The 19,379-nt window shown below is 37.7% G+C and overlaps 1 protein-coding gene and 1 long non-coding RNA gene across 3 annotated transcripts in view; one reads left to right on the forward strand and one right to left on the reverse strand.

Annotated features, from left to right (window-relative positions):
* Positions 1-1,409: 1,409 nt before the first annotated feature.
* On the forward strand, positions 1,410-12,209 carry LOC124171748. 2 transcript variants are annotated; one of them, XR_006867948.1, is made up of 5 exons: positions 1,410-1,492; positions 1,696-1,751; positions 2,926-3,117; positions 3,511-3,669; positions 11,957-12,209. It is a non-coding gene; the product is annotated as an uncharacterized LOC124171748 (long non-coding RNA). The 2 variants fall into 2 exon arrangements; XR_006867947.1 differs by lacking the exons at positions 1,410-1,492; positions 1,696-1,751 and adding an exon at positions 2,169-2,673.
* A 3,356-nt stretch (positions 12,210-15,565) lies between these two features.
* LOC124171103 (thioredoxin reductase SEP1-like) overlaps positions 15,566-19,379 on the reverse strand; it is a 63,694-nt gene continuing 59,880 nt past the window's right edge. The window contains exons 9-10 of the mRNA XM_046550245.1: positions 17,369-17,503; positions 15,566-16,495 (exon numbers count right to left, since the gene is read on the reverse strand). Coding sequence (XP_046406201.1) covers positions 16,433-16,495; positions 17,369-17,503 — 198 coding nt within the window. The 3' untranslated portion in view covers positions 15,566-16,432. The remainder of the gene's footprint in view (positions 16,496-17,368; positions 17,504-19,379) is intronic.

The following is a 19,379-nucleotide window of genomic DNA, read 5'->3' on the forward strand; positions in this document are numbered from 1 at the left end:
CAAGCAAGGCCGTATCCAGGATTTTGTTCAGGGGGGGGCACAAGGATACCTTGTTATACAAAACGAACGAAATGATAATGGGACCGTATTAAAATCTAGCATATTTTTAAGGGTCTGGGGGGGCACGTGCCCCCGTGCCCCCCCCCCCCCCTGGATCCGCCTATGGACATGGGGGCTTCAACCTCTCCCGGAATTTGTTGTGAAGACACCTCGCGATGCATCCATTGAGGGGGCCACTAACTTAGCGCAACCTCTTCTTTGACGATTGTCGATAACTATATGTTTCCTCAAATAGTCGACCAAATCACATACAAGAAATAGATCGATAATGCTACCCCAAGAGTTGAACATTTTTGTGAAAAATCAGGCGGATTTCGTGAACTTACTTACAAACTTACAAGTACGGCGCGGTAATAAAAATGAAAAATCGCCTATTTATAACCTCATGGTAACAGCTCTTCACAGAATCGCGGACTACAATTCAGCATTGAAATTCACTCGGGAAGAAAAAATATTGCCCAGGCAGGGTAATAGCATTTTCGTTCGTGTATAAATAAGAGACTAAGAAATTCTTCTACCAGGATCCGCCTTTCGTACTGCGAGCAAACTATCGCGATGTAATATACACCCGCGGGTGTAATATCAAAATTGATTCTCACTAATCATCGATCATCAATCGAAACCTCATCAAATTCTGCGCCGTCTTTACCAATTTGCTGTTATCCTTATAAACAGTGGCGTGTGTGGCAGGAATGAGAGGGCGATTTGTCCCGAAAGCACAAATTGAAGCTTCACCGCCTGCTGTGGGCAGCACTGTGGGGCCCCAGGGGCGCCAAACTCAAGGGCCGCCCTGGGCAGCACATTTTCTACGCTAATATTTGTCACACCTCATGGTTTGCCTAAATACCGCGAGAACTAGAATTCCCATACATTTTCGACCAATATTGATCACCTGGTAGTAATCGGCAGGAGGGAATCGGCCGAAGATTTGCTGCAGGGAAAAAAAGATTCTACATCAGGATTCAGATTTCTCACGTCGACCTGTTGGTTTTATTCGCAAGCCTCTAGAAAGGTTGCAAAGTATACTTGGCAAACTTGATGGGAGTCAGAATCAAGAAAAAGCTTTGGCACTACAGCAATCATAAAATCTGCTACAAAATATGTAAAACGAATACCCATGTTTGAAGGGAAGAGTTCTTACTTCATCAAGTGCCGCAGAACTTCTCGTGTCAGCATCAATTATTCATCAACATTTCATAAATACACAGCCGCGCCATATAACTATGCATAGAAATTGCTTTAGTTTAGTCGATCTTTATTTACTGTCCATAGCCATTCATTAGATTGCTCCTATGGGGGTAGTACGAAATGCTTATGCATTGTTGCGCGAAATGTAAACAGCGGCCTTACACAACGAGAGCGTCAGTTGATTGTCTGTGCCGTTCGCAGTAGGTAGCATACACATCCTGCAAGTGATACTGAGGATTTTTAGGTTTGAACTTGATAAATAATTTGAAACCAACTGCAATGATGGATATTGTGATACTTAACAGCATTTCGAGCACCTGCACCTTTGGCTTTATAGCGCCGGCAACGGACAGGAATAATATTTACTCGCTTAAGATATCGTAGGTTTTGTTCTACCTATTATCATAATGTGTTGTTGACGAATGCAATTTCTCTATTTGTTTTAAGGTTACCTACCAATAAGAAGACTATACGTACGAACCAAATATACAACTACTAAAATGGTGAGTAGATTTTTTTGCCAAAATACTTATAAAAAGTCAATGCCGATTAGAAAATTATTTAGGACCTGATTGGAATCTTATATGAATTATAGGTAAATTACGCTAAATTAAACTTTGGTCGAAGATAACAATTTGTGATGAAAGTATTTGAACTATATATACGATCAGGTTGAATTTTTCTTCGTAATTGATACGCTGTGTCCACACAAAATTAATTTCCCGTGGTCTGTATGCACGACGTCTTATTTTTTGTCTGAAAATGCTATTTAAAACTCACGCCTTGGATTTCAAACTGTATTTTAGCTCAAAAGCAAACATAATACGAGTATTTAGAAAGCAAATTAAGAACGTTGCTCAAGTGTTCACTTTGGGCGCTATAGAGACGTAAAGGCACGCATTTATAAGAAATACAATTAAAGGAGCTCAAAAACTCCGTTGTTGGTTGATGATGAAAGAGTTGAAAAGCATTAGAATTAATGTAACATTAAATTGGGCCAAAATATTTATCGTAGCCAGCGCAATGCCAGCTCGTACTCCTGTGAGTTGGGCCGCCCAAACGGGGCCCAGGCTCTCGGAAAAAAAAGAAGGCGGAAGTGGCGGATTGAGGGGGAAGAGGGAGGAGCGGTTGTTCACCACCATGGACCATGTTCGCCACTTTGATCCCCAAAAAATAGGAACATATTTACGATGAACTTGGACTTGGTCTTCCGACGCAAGTTCTCATGCCACCATTTCAATATTGCTAAATCTTTCGGTGTACGCGATTCATGTTTGATATTTTTTGTTAAACGAGATCCCATAAAACCCCAGTTTCATTTGAAGGATTGCGTACCCCCCTGTCGACCTGAGATGCTGGAAGGAGTAAGAGCCCTACAGAAAAAAGTACTCCAGGCATCAAAATGTCTCAGACCGCTTTGTGCAAGTAAGTTACTTTTAAAATCCGGACACGCTGAAGCAGTAGGGTGTGAACATGTTACTTCAAAAACTACAAGAATATTACTCATCCAGCAGTCAATGATGTCAATATTCATAATGCCTCCACAAAAGCTGATAGCCACATTAAAAAATAAAAGTAGACTTATTCTAACAAAAAAGACTAGCAAGAAATTTGGTTGATGTTTGGATGAATTCCATTACAATATTTTATCCATATCTTATGTTTTTTTAATTGAAGGGAGGAGCTGGGGATACAGTCACCGATTCAGATTCAGAGGACGATACTCCCGGAGAAATTCGTTTGCCGTGCGAGCTAGTCGCATATCTATTTGCAGATAGAATAGGACTTTCTGCAGATCCACAGCAAAATATCGAAAACACTGTTGAGTTACATTGCAGATGTGGAAGACAGGTGACAGCAGCCAGTTTGGTAAGTTTGTTGATTTAGAATCTGCAGCCCAAACATGATATCTTTGCCAGATGAAAGGCCTCAACTTTGCAACTGTCGAGGCATGGTAGCAAATTTCATAGATCTGAGGAGGAGGCCACTGTGGGGAGCCATTTCACGTAAAACGACATTAGTCCCGTGTCAATAATCCGAAAAAGTTCTTTGTTCTAATTTCCCCTAAGGTTACATGGTGTTCTTTTATGAACTGGTTCTCTGTACTCAGCCGAAAATAATGGTAGGTTGTAGGTTGTCATTAATCCATTTATTCCAAGAGATAGATTTTCAGGTTGGTGGTTAAATTGATGCACAAGATATTAAATTTAGGATCCAATCATTTATTTCTTTTTTTGCTTAATCTCTACATGAACCATTAAGAACCAAGACACTTCGGTGGGCAAGCCAAAGAGGAAGCAGCCCCGCAAGTTTCCTGTAGAAAAGGAGTTGAGGAAGGCAGCAATTTTCCGAAATGCATATCCACATGTTAAATCATTCTACATCATGTCAGGTGATTCTACAGAATCCAAATAAACGTTGGTGAGTGTCTGCTAGTTTATTGTCGAGCTTTGAAGAAACAAGGTGTTCTAGCCAATGTACATATTCTTTCAATTGGTTGCTAGGACACCACTGCTATTTAATACAACTTAGCTTACTAATACCTACTCACTCATGTATTTTCAATCTTATTTCAAATTTAGTAATTCAATTATGCTCAAATCATGCCCAAGGATTCTTGTGGATTCTGTTAAATGAAAAAAAGCTATAATGGCATTGCCTACTTTAACTATGCATTTATGCTTTTTTGTTCAAAGACCTATGCACTCATTCTAGCTACGGTACGTAATACTCTAGAAATAGATCCATCTAGAAGGGATGGGAAAGGAATGCTTTTGCTCAAGGCACTCTCACCTACGCCAGGCAAGGAAGGGGTGAGGAAAGGACAAAATTACCTCAGACTCCTGAATTAAAACCCAGTCAACACACATGAGTCCTATGTGAAGTCTTAAAGAGCTCATACAAATTTGTATGAGTCTTATGACACGGTCTCAAATGCCTCATGAGGAGGTCTTTATGAGGTCTTATGCAATCATACAAGAGTCATGAACGATGTCACGTAAGACTCCTAAAGACCTCCTGCATGAGGTCCCGTAAGACTCCTATAAGACCGTAGCTGCGAAGGGGGCGCCATCTGTTGATTGATGGTAGAACTACGATCTATCATCGCTTAATTATACCGAAAGATGGCGCTAAAATCGATTCATAATACGCCGGGTTGCCTATATAACCCCCGGGAGACCACAGTACCGTCTGTTAATAATATAGTAATTCCGTTGTTCTAAAACTTACTGACCATGAATATTACTGGAAAAAAGCAGTGAAAGAAACCAATCTTCTTTGTTATTAAAAAGGAAATAGAGTAGCTACACATTCAAACACACTAGGGAGAGGTATAAAAATACCAAAACATTAACCTACTCAATAGAAATAACCATTTAGAGAAAAGTTTCCAGTTAAAAAAGTAGACAAAACAGGAGAGCAAAGTCCAAACGAAGCAGAGGTCAAATAATACAAGAAGCCGAGTCGCAAAACAAACACACCGAATCACAAGGAAACCCACGCGCCCACGCCAACTAACAACTGAATGTGTCGTTTCTGTGGTCTACCACAAGGGGGCCGATTGTGTAACTATGGTGTAACTTTCCGTTCGTATTTTCGCAATACCGCCATTTTAAATTTATTCCGCGCGGAATTACGAAGTTACAGGGGAAATAAGAATACAGGAGAAATATACCCACACCGTTGGAATGGTGGAGAATTAAGAAAAAAATGTACTTTATAATCCATTGGTCCAATCTTTGGTCTATAAATGTCTCCTCAATTTAGTATATCTCAAAGACATTATACGTCCTCTATTTTTTTTAATGTCTTACGTTCAGAGGCAAGTTCACCCTCATTATTTGGGAAATGCACTCGTACATTAACTTGTACGTGTAAATATCCGTGTAACCAGACCTTTAGACCTACTACTAGTCGAGTCGAACAAGAGTCACACAGCATGAGCCGTGAAGACCTCTTTAAGACCTCCTAGAGTCGAGTCTAAAAGAGGTCTCACGTACGACCTCTTATATGACCTCATCACGACTCCTGTGTTGACTGGGAAGAGACAGCCCTGTCTTGAAATGACTCAAAATAAATAATCTTCACCTCACAAAATGATAATGCTATGCATATTTATGCATGCGCATGGGCGTACCCAGAATCAAAACGGGGGGTGGAGGGGGCAAAATTAGCTGTGGTTGTTCAAGTTGTTACTTTTTTGCACAGAAAAGTTTAATGAAACCAAAATTTTAAGGAAATTATGACAGCAATTTATTAATTGTTATAATTATTTGCTTGAAAAAGAAAATGATTTTTATTTTAGTTCCATGTCTTATACTAATACCATTTTTCTTCATAAGGAAAATTTGTTCATAACTTTTGTTTTGAACTAAATTTATTTTCGCTTCTAGGGCAGCTGCCTCCCCTTCTGGGTATGCCCATGTGCATGCGTGCTGTCGAAGGACAGCTATTGTTTTTCATTTCCCTTTGACGTGTAATTTCCGATATCCCAATCATTTCAGTGAGGAATTATTTCATAGGATTTATGCTTTCCTATAAGGTGGTATGGATAAATCTCAGGAATAAGTTGTCCAGGAAAGATATCCTTGAGGATTTTCATGGTAGAGACATTAGTTTCCAAATAAGAGTGATGTAAAATTTTGGTGTGTATTGCCAAAGGTCCCAGGTTATTTGGTAATTTAATGTGTGGGAGTTCATGAGTGTCATGAACATATGATTCTGAAGGTATTCATGTCTCAATGCCAGAATCTGATGCTTGAAGAAAAGAAATTGCATGCTAATATACGCATATCACTGCACACTAAGAGGTCTCGTGAAAACACCATCTGAATGCTCATTATCACAAACTTTGACAAGTGTGGCAACCTTTTCACATCATTCATAATGAAAAATAACATAATTTAAATTAAAGAGTTCCAACATGGAAGTAGAGCCATCGTCTGGGTAGCATTTTATGAGGTGGGTGGATGTGTATACTCAGTTGAAGGTGGAAAGGGGTAGAGTGACGCTGGAGTTTGGAGCTGAGGGTGGCATCTGCAGGGAGGTTCCCGCTGTTGCATTATCAATTCCTACCACTTCCTCCTCTTAACTTGAAGACAGAGAAAGAGGAAATGGTGTTCCCTCTCATTCATTCTCTGTGTCTCAAATATGCTCAGTAAACTCTGGGATGAAACGTTTGGTGTGTCATTTAGAAACCCACTCATAGTGGCTAAGGTGTTTTTCAATGGTACAGAAAACTATGCTGATAAAGATTTAAGTCAAATGTATAAATCTACATGTTACACATGTTGTGTGGCTAATATCAGTAACACAGGATGAAAATTCAAAAACTAAGTGAAAGGCCATTAAATATTTTACTTAAATGATAGGTAGTGGAATTTCAAATTTGGTAAAGCATGTATAAAATTGCAACCACTTACATGATTTTGACTTCTAAATTTTTTCATGTTAATGACAAGGGTGCAAAATTAAATATTTAAGCCCTGTTTATACGGTACTTTAGCTCAATCAAGTTAATATCCTAATGTAGGAACATGAGAATGAACACCAAAATACACGATGTGACCACTCAACTTGTGTGAATGAATAAAAATAGAATTTGTCCTAATTTGATTCATGCATTCCTACATGTTCCATTACTGTCCACTCCATGCAATCAGACTTTAACACATGTGTCTTAATTAGAGGTGGGGTTAACTGTTCATTTTGATGAACCGTTCACTTTTAACCTGTTCAGTAACAAGAGCAGTTCAAAATATCTGTTCATGGTGAACAGTCTGGGTCATTCAGGTAGAAAATACTGTTTATCGGATGTTTAGAGTAAGTGAAAGCTTAGTGTGGTATCATTTGGTTTGTGCAACTTGTCATAGTTATTTCAAGCAAATTCTGTCCCAGGCCTTTACTTGGTTGCCCGTTTGCAGGACAACATCTGCTTTCCACATGTAGAATAAGCCAGAACTAATATTTATCAACCCAGTGTCTGATGTTATTTGCGTGTTTAGCACAAGAAAAGTTTTTTAAATGATTCTCTTATGAGCAATTTAGACTTTCATACACAGCTAACAGTTCTTTATACATATTTTTAGTATAAACATCATTTGTGAATCTCTCTCTTAGACTCCTCAGTAAGATATTGATTTTTTCTCTTCGTTACAGCCTGTGTCAGGTATCTATCCAATCTAATGATGCAATTAACTGTCAATAATAGCATGCATTATATTGTAAATTTTAATCAGTTTCATTGCTAAATTAGTACTTTTGGTAGAATGTTAAAAATAGTACAATATGTTACACCTATGGATTTCTGTAACATATTTAAATGCCCTCCGAGGAATGAATACCCTCCAAAAAAGAATACCCTTTGAAAAAAGAATGCCCTCCAAGAAAAGAATACGCTGAGAAAAATAACGGCTAAAAGGAATCTAATATTTTGAACAATAGTTCGAACCGTTCAGCAGCCATGTTGTTCATGTTTGTTGACGGAGGGGAATGATAGAGAAGGAAGGGGAGGGGCTCGGTCGTCTATGATGCACTTCAGTGGCCTTGGATGGTCTGCATCATAACTGCCATCTGTGGTGACCACTACGCACTTGCTGGAGTAAGCTGCAGTTCAAAAAACCTCTCGGTGAGCATACCTGTCAGACCGAAAACACTGCGCTTTTGCTGTGTAGTAGTGATGGGTCGATCATGAACGATTCGATCAAAAAGATTGAATCACTAGGTGAATCAAATGACTCATGATTCATTTCGTTAAACAAGTCGATCATCAATCATCAATCACTCCGACTTCCGGTTTCATATCAATCATCTCGGTTTCCGGTTTGATTCAAAATTTGGAACGACCGATGCTTAATCTCTTTTCGTCAGGGCAGAAATAGTTGTGATAAAATTAAATACTATGTTATGAAGAACTGAATACTTGTGTAATCTTTTTCTTAAATGTTTTCCAGCAGTTATCAGTATTAATAACACCAATACACGTAAAAGGAAAATATTAAGATGACTCCTGTAGGAGAACGTTAGGAAGTAGAAGCTGGTTATATTTTATTGTGCCGTTCATAAAATTATCCTGCAGATCAGATTCATGCATAGTGTGTGGTGTATTTTGTGTTATATTTTGATCAACTATAGTTAGAAATTATTTTATTAGTGTTAAGAAACTGTGGCAGTTTCGCCTTCCCAAATATTTTCATGACACTGCTTCCTTCATTTTTGCAATCTAATTTAGTCATCTAGGTATTCACAATTAAAATAGTATATGAAATGATAATATGGATAGCAATCAGCGTTACCAATGCTCTTCGCAGATGAGGCAGTATTTATTCGATTATTCGAAGTGATTTATTACATCCATTGATTGAGTCTTTTCGATCTTGATTCCTTTTGAGTCTTTTCGATCATGATTCCTTTTGAGTCTTTTCAATCATGACTCCTTTGAGTCTTTTCGATCATAGTGATTGAATCTTGATTTGAGTCTTTTCGATCATAGTGATTGAATCAATTGATTGAATCACTTATGTGACTCGAGTCAAAATGATTGAATCACTAAAATGATCGACTTTGCCCATCACTACTGTGTAGATATGAACAGTGAACAGAGAGTTTTAGAGAACTGTTCATTTTCAAACCGCTTCATTTCAGTAAATACATAGTTCGTTTTGGCAGTTCGGTTCTTTTTGACCCATCTCTAGTCTTAATGTATCATGTAAACAGTTCTTTAGAGCAATTTGCAATTATGAATAGCCTGCATGTCATATGCATATTTCATTTAATGTGTATTACTGTTTGGTAATTGAGATAAAATCCTTCCTAGATAAAAATGATGAATCAAACTAACCATATGTGATATGCATCCCTCATTCTTCAATGTCAGACCAATGTTCTCACGAGACTCCCTCCCTTCTATTCCAAGCAGAAGCAGTTATGTAACTTCAATGTGTTTCCCTTTATTTCATGGGTAAACAATAATTAATCCCTAAAGCATTATTGGTCTGGTTGATGAGCTTTCAGGGCACCACTATTCTGAGTATCTGGCTGGAATTATTTCTTGCTGAAGAAACAATTACATACAATCATTTAAGTTTCCTCTGAATACTATAGTATTAGTACTACAGTATTTCTGAGCTTGTTTCAATGACAGCCTTGGAATGGATAGTGATATTTATTTTATAGTTTTCATGTTAACTGCGATGTGGTAGAGAAGAAATGCGTAGGTGTGACAAGATTAGCTGATATGAGAATAGAGTGGAGAGCTGCATCAAACTATTTTTAAGATTGTTAACCAGTGATGATAAATATATCTGTGATATGTGCGAAGTGATAGTAATGTGTGTGAAAGTTATAATTTTAGTTTCGTATAAATAATTAATAGCTCAAAATATTGAGGAGAGAAATGGGGGCTTCAAATCAATTTAGAAACACAATCTAACTTTCCTATATTATTCAACTACCATAATTCATTCAACTGACATATTCCAGTGAAAGTGAATCAAAATATGAGTTATTTGCATTCATCATTCTGTTGCATTGATGCCGAATCACTATAACCTAGTTGTCCCATCCAAAGCAGGACAAAAACTTGGCCCGTTTTGAGAAAACGTCTCTTTTTGATTCGACTGAGAGTCCATGGTTGTCTTTGGTAGCTTACCATTATCTTCTTGTTTAGGCCACAGAAGCAAATAGCCCATCTTTACCCATACCTCCTCACTTAGTCCCTTTGCCCTCAATAAGCTTGGCTCATTTCCCACTGCTAAGGCAGCACAGGCAGGCAGTCATCTAGCGGGACAGCTGCCCCTTCTCTCCCCCCATCCTTTTCTGTGTGCATAGGAATCTGCATTTTTGATAGTATCCCTATAATTGCTGGTATCTATTTTGTTCATTTTAAGCAGAATAAAAAAATTCAAAGTCTGACCACTGCATATTGTGAGTGGAATTGAAGGCATTTCAGGGTGTACAATCTATGCAGCACGTAGCATTCTCCCCAATAATTGATTTTGTGGAGCTATGCCTTGTCAAGCAACTAGGAAACAGTAAATATTGGCAAAACAAATTCATTTACATTCTGAAAAAAACTATTATGTATTTTAAATACCTCTACATTATTTGTTAACCAATAAGGGTTTCAGCATTTCTTTTTCGCCCTGTACGGAGTTGTTTCTCGGCTTGGGACTGTCCAGGTAGTCGCTTCCTCCACTTAATGACCTTTCCTAGCAGGGTGCCTGACCCTTTCCTCGGCAACTGGGCAAATATAATCCTCGACCCTTTTCCTGAAGGCAGCCCATCGCGGCATACTTTTGCGGTCAGTTTATTGTTACTAGTGCGATTTTAATTTTTTTTAATTGTTACCATATGAAAGTAATCACCTGGATAGAGCAGTTCTCTCTCTATTCATGTTATGGGCTGCATCGCACAGCAGGGTTCCACAGAAACCATCCCTTTTATAGGTAGCGGAATGGGTACAGAGAGTTAACGGCCATATTTGAATACATGTCAAGAAAATTTTGAAAAGAAAATGAGTTATTCCGAGAAGAGTGAGGTAATTTTCTTCCACAAATTTCAGGAGGAGGCTACTTGCACCAATCTACTCTTAGATGTGCCAGTTGGAGGGTAATAAGTTTTTCCAAGAAAAAATTAATGCGCTAATGTGTTCCGAAGTAAGCCTGTGAGGTGCTCAGGGCAGACCACATAAATGTAACCTGACCAGAGAACCAAGATATGAGAGTAATTACCTAGGTAGAGCAGTGCTCTTTCCTGCAATGGTATAGAATGCTTCTCACAACATGTGTCTACGTAAAACATTCCTTAATTGCACATTAAATTTAAGAATTTTTAGGATATGCATTAATTAGTATTTATAGCGAAATTAATTTATAATACGTTTGTATTCAAAGGTTGATAAGAGGTTATTAAAAATAGTCGCTGTAATTTTAGCTCATGACAAAGAACTGAGAGGATCATATTTTATTACATTACGAGGGCTTTTTTTCATAGGAGTTAAATCGGATACTTCATAGAATTTCTCCGCAAATGTACACTTAGAATGTGGCAAACAGAGTAACGTATATCTTTAGATGTAAATCATTACAATAACCCTCCTATGAATTTGCTAGTAAGTTTTAAAAATAACAATTAAACATCTAACCTTAGCATCTCCAAAATTTGTTCTAGGTGATGATGAACGCGGTTAATATGAACGCTAAAGTTTTAAACGGAACGCTAGAGTTCCGTTTAAAATTTGGAGCCTATCAGCAAAACATCCGGAATGTAATTCTCGGCATTGATTTTCAATAGATGCAACATGTACGTTTTTATTTAATCTAACTTATAAACAAATAAGTGACCATGAGCACCTTCCTTGAGTAGGACACAGAGCCGGAATGGGCCGAGATAATCCCCACACGGACAATTGGAAAGGGTTGGACCTCTCGCGCCGAGGGACCCTAATGGCGGTTGAGACCCACTTGGCATGCTTGACCACAAAACCGTGAAAACACGGCCTTCAGCCTTTTGCTTCGAAAAGTTAAAGCCCTGAAAACCCAGCCTTTATCCTTTAGCAACAGAAAATTCGTAGGGAAAAGGTTAATTAACTACCCATATGGAGGGGCTTTGGGCTGAAAATACAGTTAATATGCACATGTGTTTTAATGTATATTGTTTTTCCTTTCTGTTCTTCTTTTTATGATCATGGCACTTCTATATTTACCAGATCAATGGGGAAGCTGTCGAACAAGAGCACAGACATCTGTGGGATGGACAGAAGCAACACCTTTTCCCCCTGGGTTTCATTCTACGCTCGTTCGGAAACGGGAAGAAATGTGGAGAGAAGAAATCAACCTCTTAGGAAACTTCTAGTATGCTCTTGGACTATCAGAACCAGTATTTTTAATCGAGAAGTTTATAAACTATTACAATTGTATCTGCAGCATGTACTAGTACATTACATGTACTGCGTGCCTTAATGCTTTTTACTTTCTGTTTTTGGGCAGCCATCAACAATGAGAATGGCAGGCTTACAATATGAGTTTTCCGGTTAAGTAATTTATGTGTTCCAATGTTGCATGTGTTTCCATTTCATGGAGTTCAATGATTTTAAGAGATTTAACAGGCCAAAATTTGTCATTTAATGCCTGAATTTGATGTTATAGGTACTCCTTTATCAAAGAGTATTCTATTTTTTATTCCTAGTGTTTAGTGAAATCTAGTCGTTGCATGTAAAATACGAAGTATTGCTTGTGTTGCAAGAATGTTATTTAACTTGAGATTCAATGTTATATATTTTAAGTTATTTGTGATGCATGTGATATGTTATATTTAACTGCTTTACTTGAGGATTTTGATGTTAGGTCATCACTATTTTTTTCAGTAGACTTCAATCAATAATTTGGGACTTAGATTGTGTCTCTTCAATATTTTGTATTCGGAGAGACTGACTGAATTAACTTTTGCATTAAAGTGTGATAACGTGAAAACCTCAAAGGGATGATAAAAAGTTTTTCATATGTACTGCATCAAAATTTGTTGTTTGTTACAAGTTGTATTTTCTTAAATATACCCAGGACTGTAGGTCTTAGCCATTGACCAAGTTCCTGTTTAGTCCTGGGCGCTTTTAATTGCATTAATTATAAATAAATATTACTGCAAAAAACTCTCCTTTGCATAGCTTATTTAATTATGGTGTCATGAAAATTCGCAGCGTTCAAAAATTTTCACTCTGATGAGAGTGAATCAAACATTTCTTGTTGGCATTAGCCATTTTTACCCATCACAAACTTAATGAGTGCTTGAGAAAACCAACTACAGTAAAACCTCTTTTGTAGTGAACCTCTTTACATCATAAACCTCCATACTTCATACCACCCCTACGGTCCCGTCAGATTTAGATGTAATTTTATACACAAATCTCTTTGCAGTGAACCTCTCATAAAACCTCCACTTATCATGCCAAGGAGACACCCCCAAGACTGCCTAACTACCTTCGCAAATTAGACCGAGACAACTAGAGACCATTAATGCAGCCGCGATTACGTACATGGAATAACATTTTCAGCAATAAATGTTTCATGCTTATTTTTTTCTTTTACACCTTTAAAATGCTGTAATTTTCACGTTAACCATAAGTTATGGCCATTTTGTTCTATATGAGAGCATACCTAACAGTAAATAAGAGAAAAGATATCAAACTATCGTTATCATTTTAAGTGACTGATGAACTAAGAGATATCACATCGTTTTCTCTCCAATCATGGTAAAAATCACGTGATAGCACTTGCTTTGTGTTATCATTAAATAATAAATATATGTTCACTAATCCATGCATGTTTATTTAAACGCATAAATACAGCAGACTCCCGATTATCCGGCTGCGGTTTATCCGGGTTGCGGTTTATCCGGGTTGCGGATTATCCGTGCATGATTTTAACTCTCTTAACAATTTTTTCCGCAATCTTATAAAAAAACTTAAATCGGATCCAAAATCATCGGAATTACTGCATTAATGCTAGGATACACCAGGCTTATCATTTCCGTCAGAATCCCGTTCGTAAAACGGAAGCGATCGCGCGCTAGCCGCATTCAAGGGAGCACCGATTTCGTGTTTTCCAAGCCTATCAGTGCGCGAACGCACTCCGTGATCACGGATACACGTCCCGCAGCAGATGCAACCCGGGCAACTTGTACGAGACGCGACTGCGTGGCGTGGTGCCTGACAATGTAGTTTCCGACGTCGAGCAGTCGTTTTGAAGCATTCGCGCAAATCACTTTTCTGTATCCGCGATCACACACCCACGAAGGTGTGGTTTTCGAAACCGGGCCTTACATGAAGCATTAATAATACGAGTACATTCATGTTATTGCCGCTAAAAAGATCGCGAACTGGCGAAGAAAGCTCTCATTGAGTCCGGGAAGCACGCTAATAAAGCAGAATAACGGCATAAATAATAATATATTGTTTGTTTTACGTAAATTATGATCATTACAAGACATTGGAGTTGATGTTTGGGTTATCCGTGTTTTCAGATTATTCGTGCCGTCCCTCCCCATCATTAGCCCGGATAATCGGGAGTCTACTGTATAATGGTTTAAAAGACAGTACGTAATGCCTTTCATTTCCAAAGGATATGAAAAAAATGGCGTGTATTGCTAAAACCTCTCTATAGTGAACCTCCATGCATCAAATCCTACAATTCTGTAGGCACTTCAGCTTGGCCTAAGGATGTTTACAGCATGACAGAAGCTCTACCACCACCAGGTACAGGACACAACAAAACCCAAAAAATAACTCTGCATATTGAGTATCTTTCTACAGTATGACAATTGTTGAGGTGAAGTTATATTTAACATAAGTTTACTCATGGTGATACGTCAATCAAAGTCACTTGTATCATGAATATATTTCAACATTTACTACGGTAATCAAAAGTGCCTCATCTGATTGTGGTACGCCAGCTGGTGCTTGAATTCAGCCTAAATATTAACCATCAAAAAAACATTTCCTTCATGCTCTGTTCCTGTTGTCTCTGATGACCCCTTTTTTGATCACTTCCTCATGCTAAAACTGTCATATTTTAACACGCACAATATTACGATTTGAGGTAACCGCCATCAGCAGATTTTTAAAAGTTTGAGTCTCTTGAGACAAAACAGCACAACTGCCCAATGCCCTACCAAGTTATCTCTCTTTCCCTTACTTAGCATAAACAATCATATACAAAGAGCATTATTGAATTAGCAATAAAAAAACAAAGCCGTAAGTATTTCTTTACCAAAACATGAGTGCCAAAGTAATACATGCATCACGGCCAGCTGAGCATTTCACATTTCTTGCGAGCATTATGTTAAGAGAATTATATTTTTCCCGACTCATAATTAGATCACCCATCGACACAAAATTTCATTCCATAGCATGACAATAATGTTGGCACAGCAGAATTTTCAACCCACTTCAATGCAATAGTGTAGTCCTTAACAGTAGAACTGCCACGGCGGTCATTTTGACTGCTGTCGACACTTTCAACAGTTGCCAATTAAGTGTAAACACGACTAAAAGCAAGTCATTTTAAGACTTTTCCTAACTTTATGAAAGGAAAATACTGGAAATTTTTGGCGGAAAAACTACTATTTTCTCTCTGCAAACTACTGAAAGCCAAAAAGAATACTCCGAGAAATGAATCAACACTTACTCTGATTACTTAGGAATGTAGGAAGGGCAATGAGGGTGCAGCAGGAAAAATTGGATACAATATATGCTTGATATATTCCTATGATATACAAGTCTTGAGAGAAATCAGTGGGTTAATGAGGGAAATTACATCATAAGTGAATGTCATTATAAATTTAATTTCATATTTGATAAAATAATATTCAACCAGGCATTTACAAAGGTAAAAATTTAGAATACAAACAATTCTACGACTACTTTCCAAGAGGAAAACAATCTGCAATCAAATTCAAGGCATAGAGTAATGATTTCAAAGGGTAACTATAGCATCATTGCCAAAAATTTTCTGAAGTATCATTATTTCCGGATTACTCTTTCAGTTCAAAGGCACACACAACAGTAAAAACTGAAGTTAATTCTATAAACTTCATTCAACTCCATGATTGAAAGATAGATTCAATTAAACCCTCTAAAGGTAGAGAAAATGAGAAGAACTAGGCCAAAACGAGGCATGACATTTCCTAGCTTGAAACACACTGAGAAAAATATTGAAACCAATTACATGATTCCAATATTGAATTATAAACTCATTTAAAAGCATTACTTTCATGACCTAAGTACCAAAATTAATAATTTTATTCACTGGAGCATAACATCAAACATCTGCAAGGAAAAAATGCAAATGAAAACAATGCAATAAGTTGTACAAAATCAAAAACAACACATTTTCTAACACAATATGAAGCATGGATAAATTATCCTGACATAGTGATCAATAATACTGAAATTTAAATATTTTCACAATGTTTTCTCCCAGTGATACCTTGAAATTCTACCAGTGATGACTTTCGAGGACAATTCATGCAAAACATCAGACTCCACCCTCCATCAAGGTTTTAAGTGGGGTCATCATTATTGCCACAAGAGCTCTTGCACTTCATATCCTTCAGTTGTTGCTATTTTGCTGCTATACTACCAAGAAAGAAAACTTCCTCAGGTAAACAGCAAAAATAGCATACTTTAACTTCAGCAAGACTTCTTCTCCACACTTATTCCAGAGGATTTGGTTATGAACATAGTTGTAAAGACCTGAAAAAAATCCATCATGCGATAAGCTTACCAGAGATATTCTAAGGAAATGACATTGCATAGCAAAGAAAATGGTATTGTATTTATGTTGCTCTTATCTTTCCATGTATCTATTGGATTAGAAGTACAAATTAGTATGATGGGTTGGTGCCACTGTTTTGCTGGTTTTAATTCCCATTTGGTTCTCACTCACAAATCAAGCGTTTCATTTTCATTGAACAACTTTCAAAAACCATCAATAAGTTTCTTGGGTTATTATATAAGAGCCTAAAATACCACATCAAGTTATGCCACAAGAGATTAGATCCAGAACATTACTATTTAAATTTGTAAATTGTGCTCAAGAGAACTTTTCAAATTGGCTCTTGAACAAATTACTTCAGCACAGTTTCTTTTTGCTAATGAATCTGGTCCTGATCTTGAAACGAAGGTCTATATATGGTTGAAACAAGAATTGACCTGACTCATTCCCAATTCCAAGTATTCACCAGTAACTACTTCAAGTGCAGATGAGCCTTGACAATTATTTGACTCACCATTCCTTTATCTACCTATGACTTCCCTGGACTGTCTCCCAAATCAATCACCTGTCCCTTTCCTACAGCCTTCATTTCCCCTTCCCCACCTCAACAGGTACCATATTCCTCAACAGGATCAACAGTTTCCACAAAATTATTGTGAGTTCAATCCACTGACTTAAACGTCAAAATTTCTGAGCAAGGCATAAACCATATAAATAAACCAAAATATGAACGTAACATAACAAGTACTTGCACATGGATAGCAATAACTGAAAGTTATTAACTTATAATTGCTTCTACTTCACAAAACAAATGAACCATCAGCGAATAAAGCAAATAAAAAACAAATTACCTCCGCACATGTTGGATGAATGCCTACTAAATTGTCAAAGTCAGACTTGGTAGCTCCAAGCTTCAGGGCAAGAGCGAATCCTTGAGTGATTTCACCTGCATTTGGTCCCAGGACATGAAAGCCAATAACTTTCTCCTGAAAAATAAAATCATTAAAGGTACTATTGAAGCACAGTTTCATGGCAACCAAAATTTTCCCTTCTTTCCAGGAGCAAAAGTGATTTCTCAACTATGATACTGGTTAAATAATTAAAGATGACAGGATTCGAAAGTTTCAGGGATTCCCAACAGAGTAGGCCTTCCCTAAGTTTGAGATGGAAAAGGGGGTAAAATTTTTCGTAAACATTACTGCAGGAAATTCATTTTTTATTCCAAAACTCAGCATTGAAATTAAATTTCATTTGTTGCTCACTACACCTTAGATTGGTGATAACTGGTTAAAGCATAAAAATCCATCTTCAAATGACTTTGCATGACCAAATGCTTCTTAAATCTTCTCTTCTCTTACATGCAAGGCATATAGATGATACTGATTTTTTGGGTAAAAAAGTGATACTTTTCTAGAAAAGTAGGCGACATTAAACAAGGACACACTGATTAGAATTAATAATGCATACATATTTGAAAAAATAACAAATCCAAGTGAGAAAAGGAAGGGGGATGATCCACCAGGGCTGATGGGTGTGTGGAAGCCCCCCTACCCAAGATGTTTGCTCAGACAATCATCTTGGCCCCTACAGTGTGCTCATTTGACAACACTATTCAGGGAGGCCAAGAACAGGCTAGGTAGGTGCCTGCCCCTGTGCTCAGTGAGAGTTTTGAGGGAAGAATTCTCACTTGCTTACTTTCCTGGGGAAAATTAAGTGCATTCCAGGGGAGTGAGTGCTCCAGCCATGGAATTTTACCTTGAGTGTGACTGCTATGTAGATGCTCAATTTGAGCACAGTCATTTTTTTGGAGAAATCGCTTTGACTGCAACATACCGGAGCACTTTTCACTCATCGGGGAAAGTTCAAAGGAAGTTATGCCTGGCTCCGCATGACACAAGACTAGAACTACATTAATTCATAACAGCCAAAAATTACTAGGGGAGCTGATGGATGGATAAAATAACCTCAGCATAAATTTGTAAAATGGAATCTGTTGTTTTCACACACTTAAGGACATTTACATCAAAGATAAACATTATTCTTCACAGTCCTGAAAATGTGTGCGAAGAATTTTCAATTCAAAATCCTCCCCATACAGGAAATAGCCTTTCCTGCTCAATGCGTCATTGATAAGCTTTGATTAAAGTATTAAACATACACCCATGTCTCGTATAGCGCAATTTCGATTAGCGCAATTTCGATATAGCGCAAATTCGTTCCTCGGGGAAACATTGCAACGCAGTGTAGCCTAATCAAAAATTTTAAACGCTCTTGTGATAAAACGTGAACTTGCGCTAAGTACACACGTCATTTCTATCAATTTACGCATATTAATATTATTTCTTGCCTCAAATCTTCTTTTTTGTTTATATAATAACTTTGATATGACTTGAGAGAGGTCAATTGCTTTGAAAATGGAGAGCTTCATAGCGATATTGCGTGGAAGTTTAAACTCACGATGCCTTATTCTGAATAAAGACGAAGCTAAAATATCAGTGACCTCAGCCGCACCAACTTCAACCAAGCGGTCTACACATACGGAAAGTTCATGGTGAATCAGTACAAAAAGACGAGAGTGGTAATCGCTCCGAGACATTTAGTGAAAGCGGTTGGTTCCAGAATGTAAACGGCAAGCAGGTATTTTCAGTGCGGAGATATCAGGTGAATCTGCAATTGTTGATAGCGCAGCCACCACAACATTTCCTGATGAACTCCAAGCTGTTATTGAAAGTGGCTCCTTTCTCCCTCAACTAGATCTAGTGTTGACGAAACGATATTCTTTTGGAAAAGAATGCATTCTCGTTCATTCATTTTCAGGGAAGGAAAACCGATGTCAGGTTTCAAGGCATTTAAAGACTGTTT

This window comes from Ischnura elegans, chromosome X (genome assembly GCF_921293095.1).
Source record: "Ischnura elegans chromosome X, ioIscEleg1.1, whole genome shotgun sequence".
Lineage (NCBI taxonomy): Eukaryota > Metazoa > Arthropoda > Insecta > Odonata > Coenagrionidae > Ischnura > Ischnura elegans.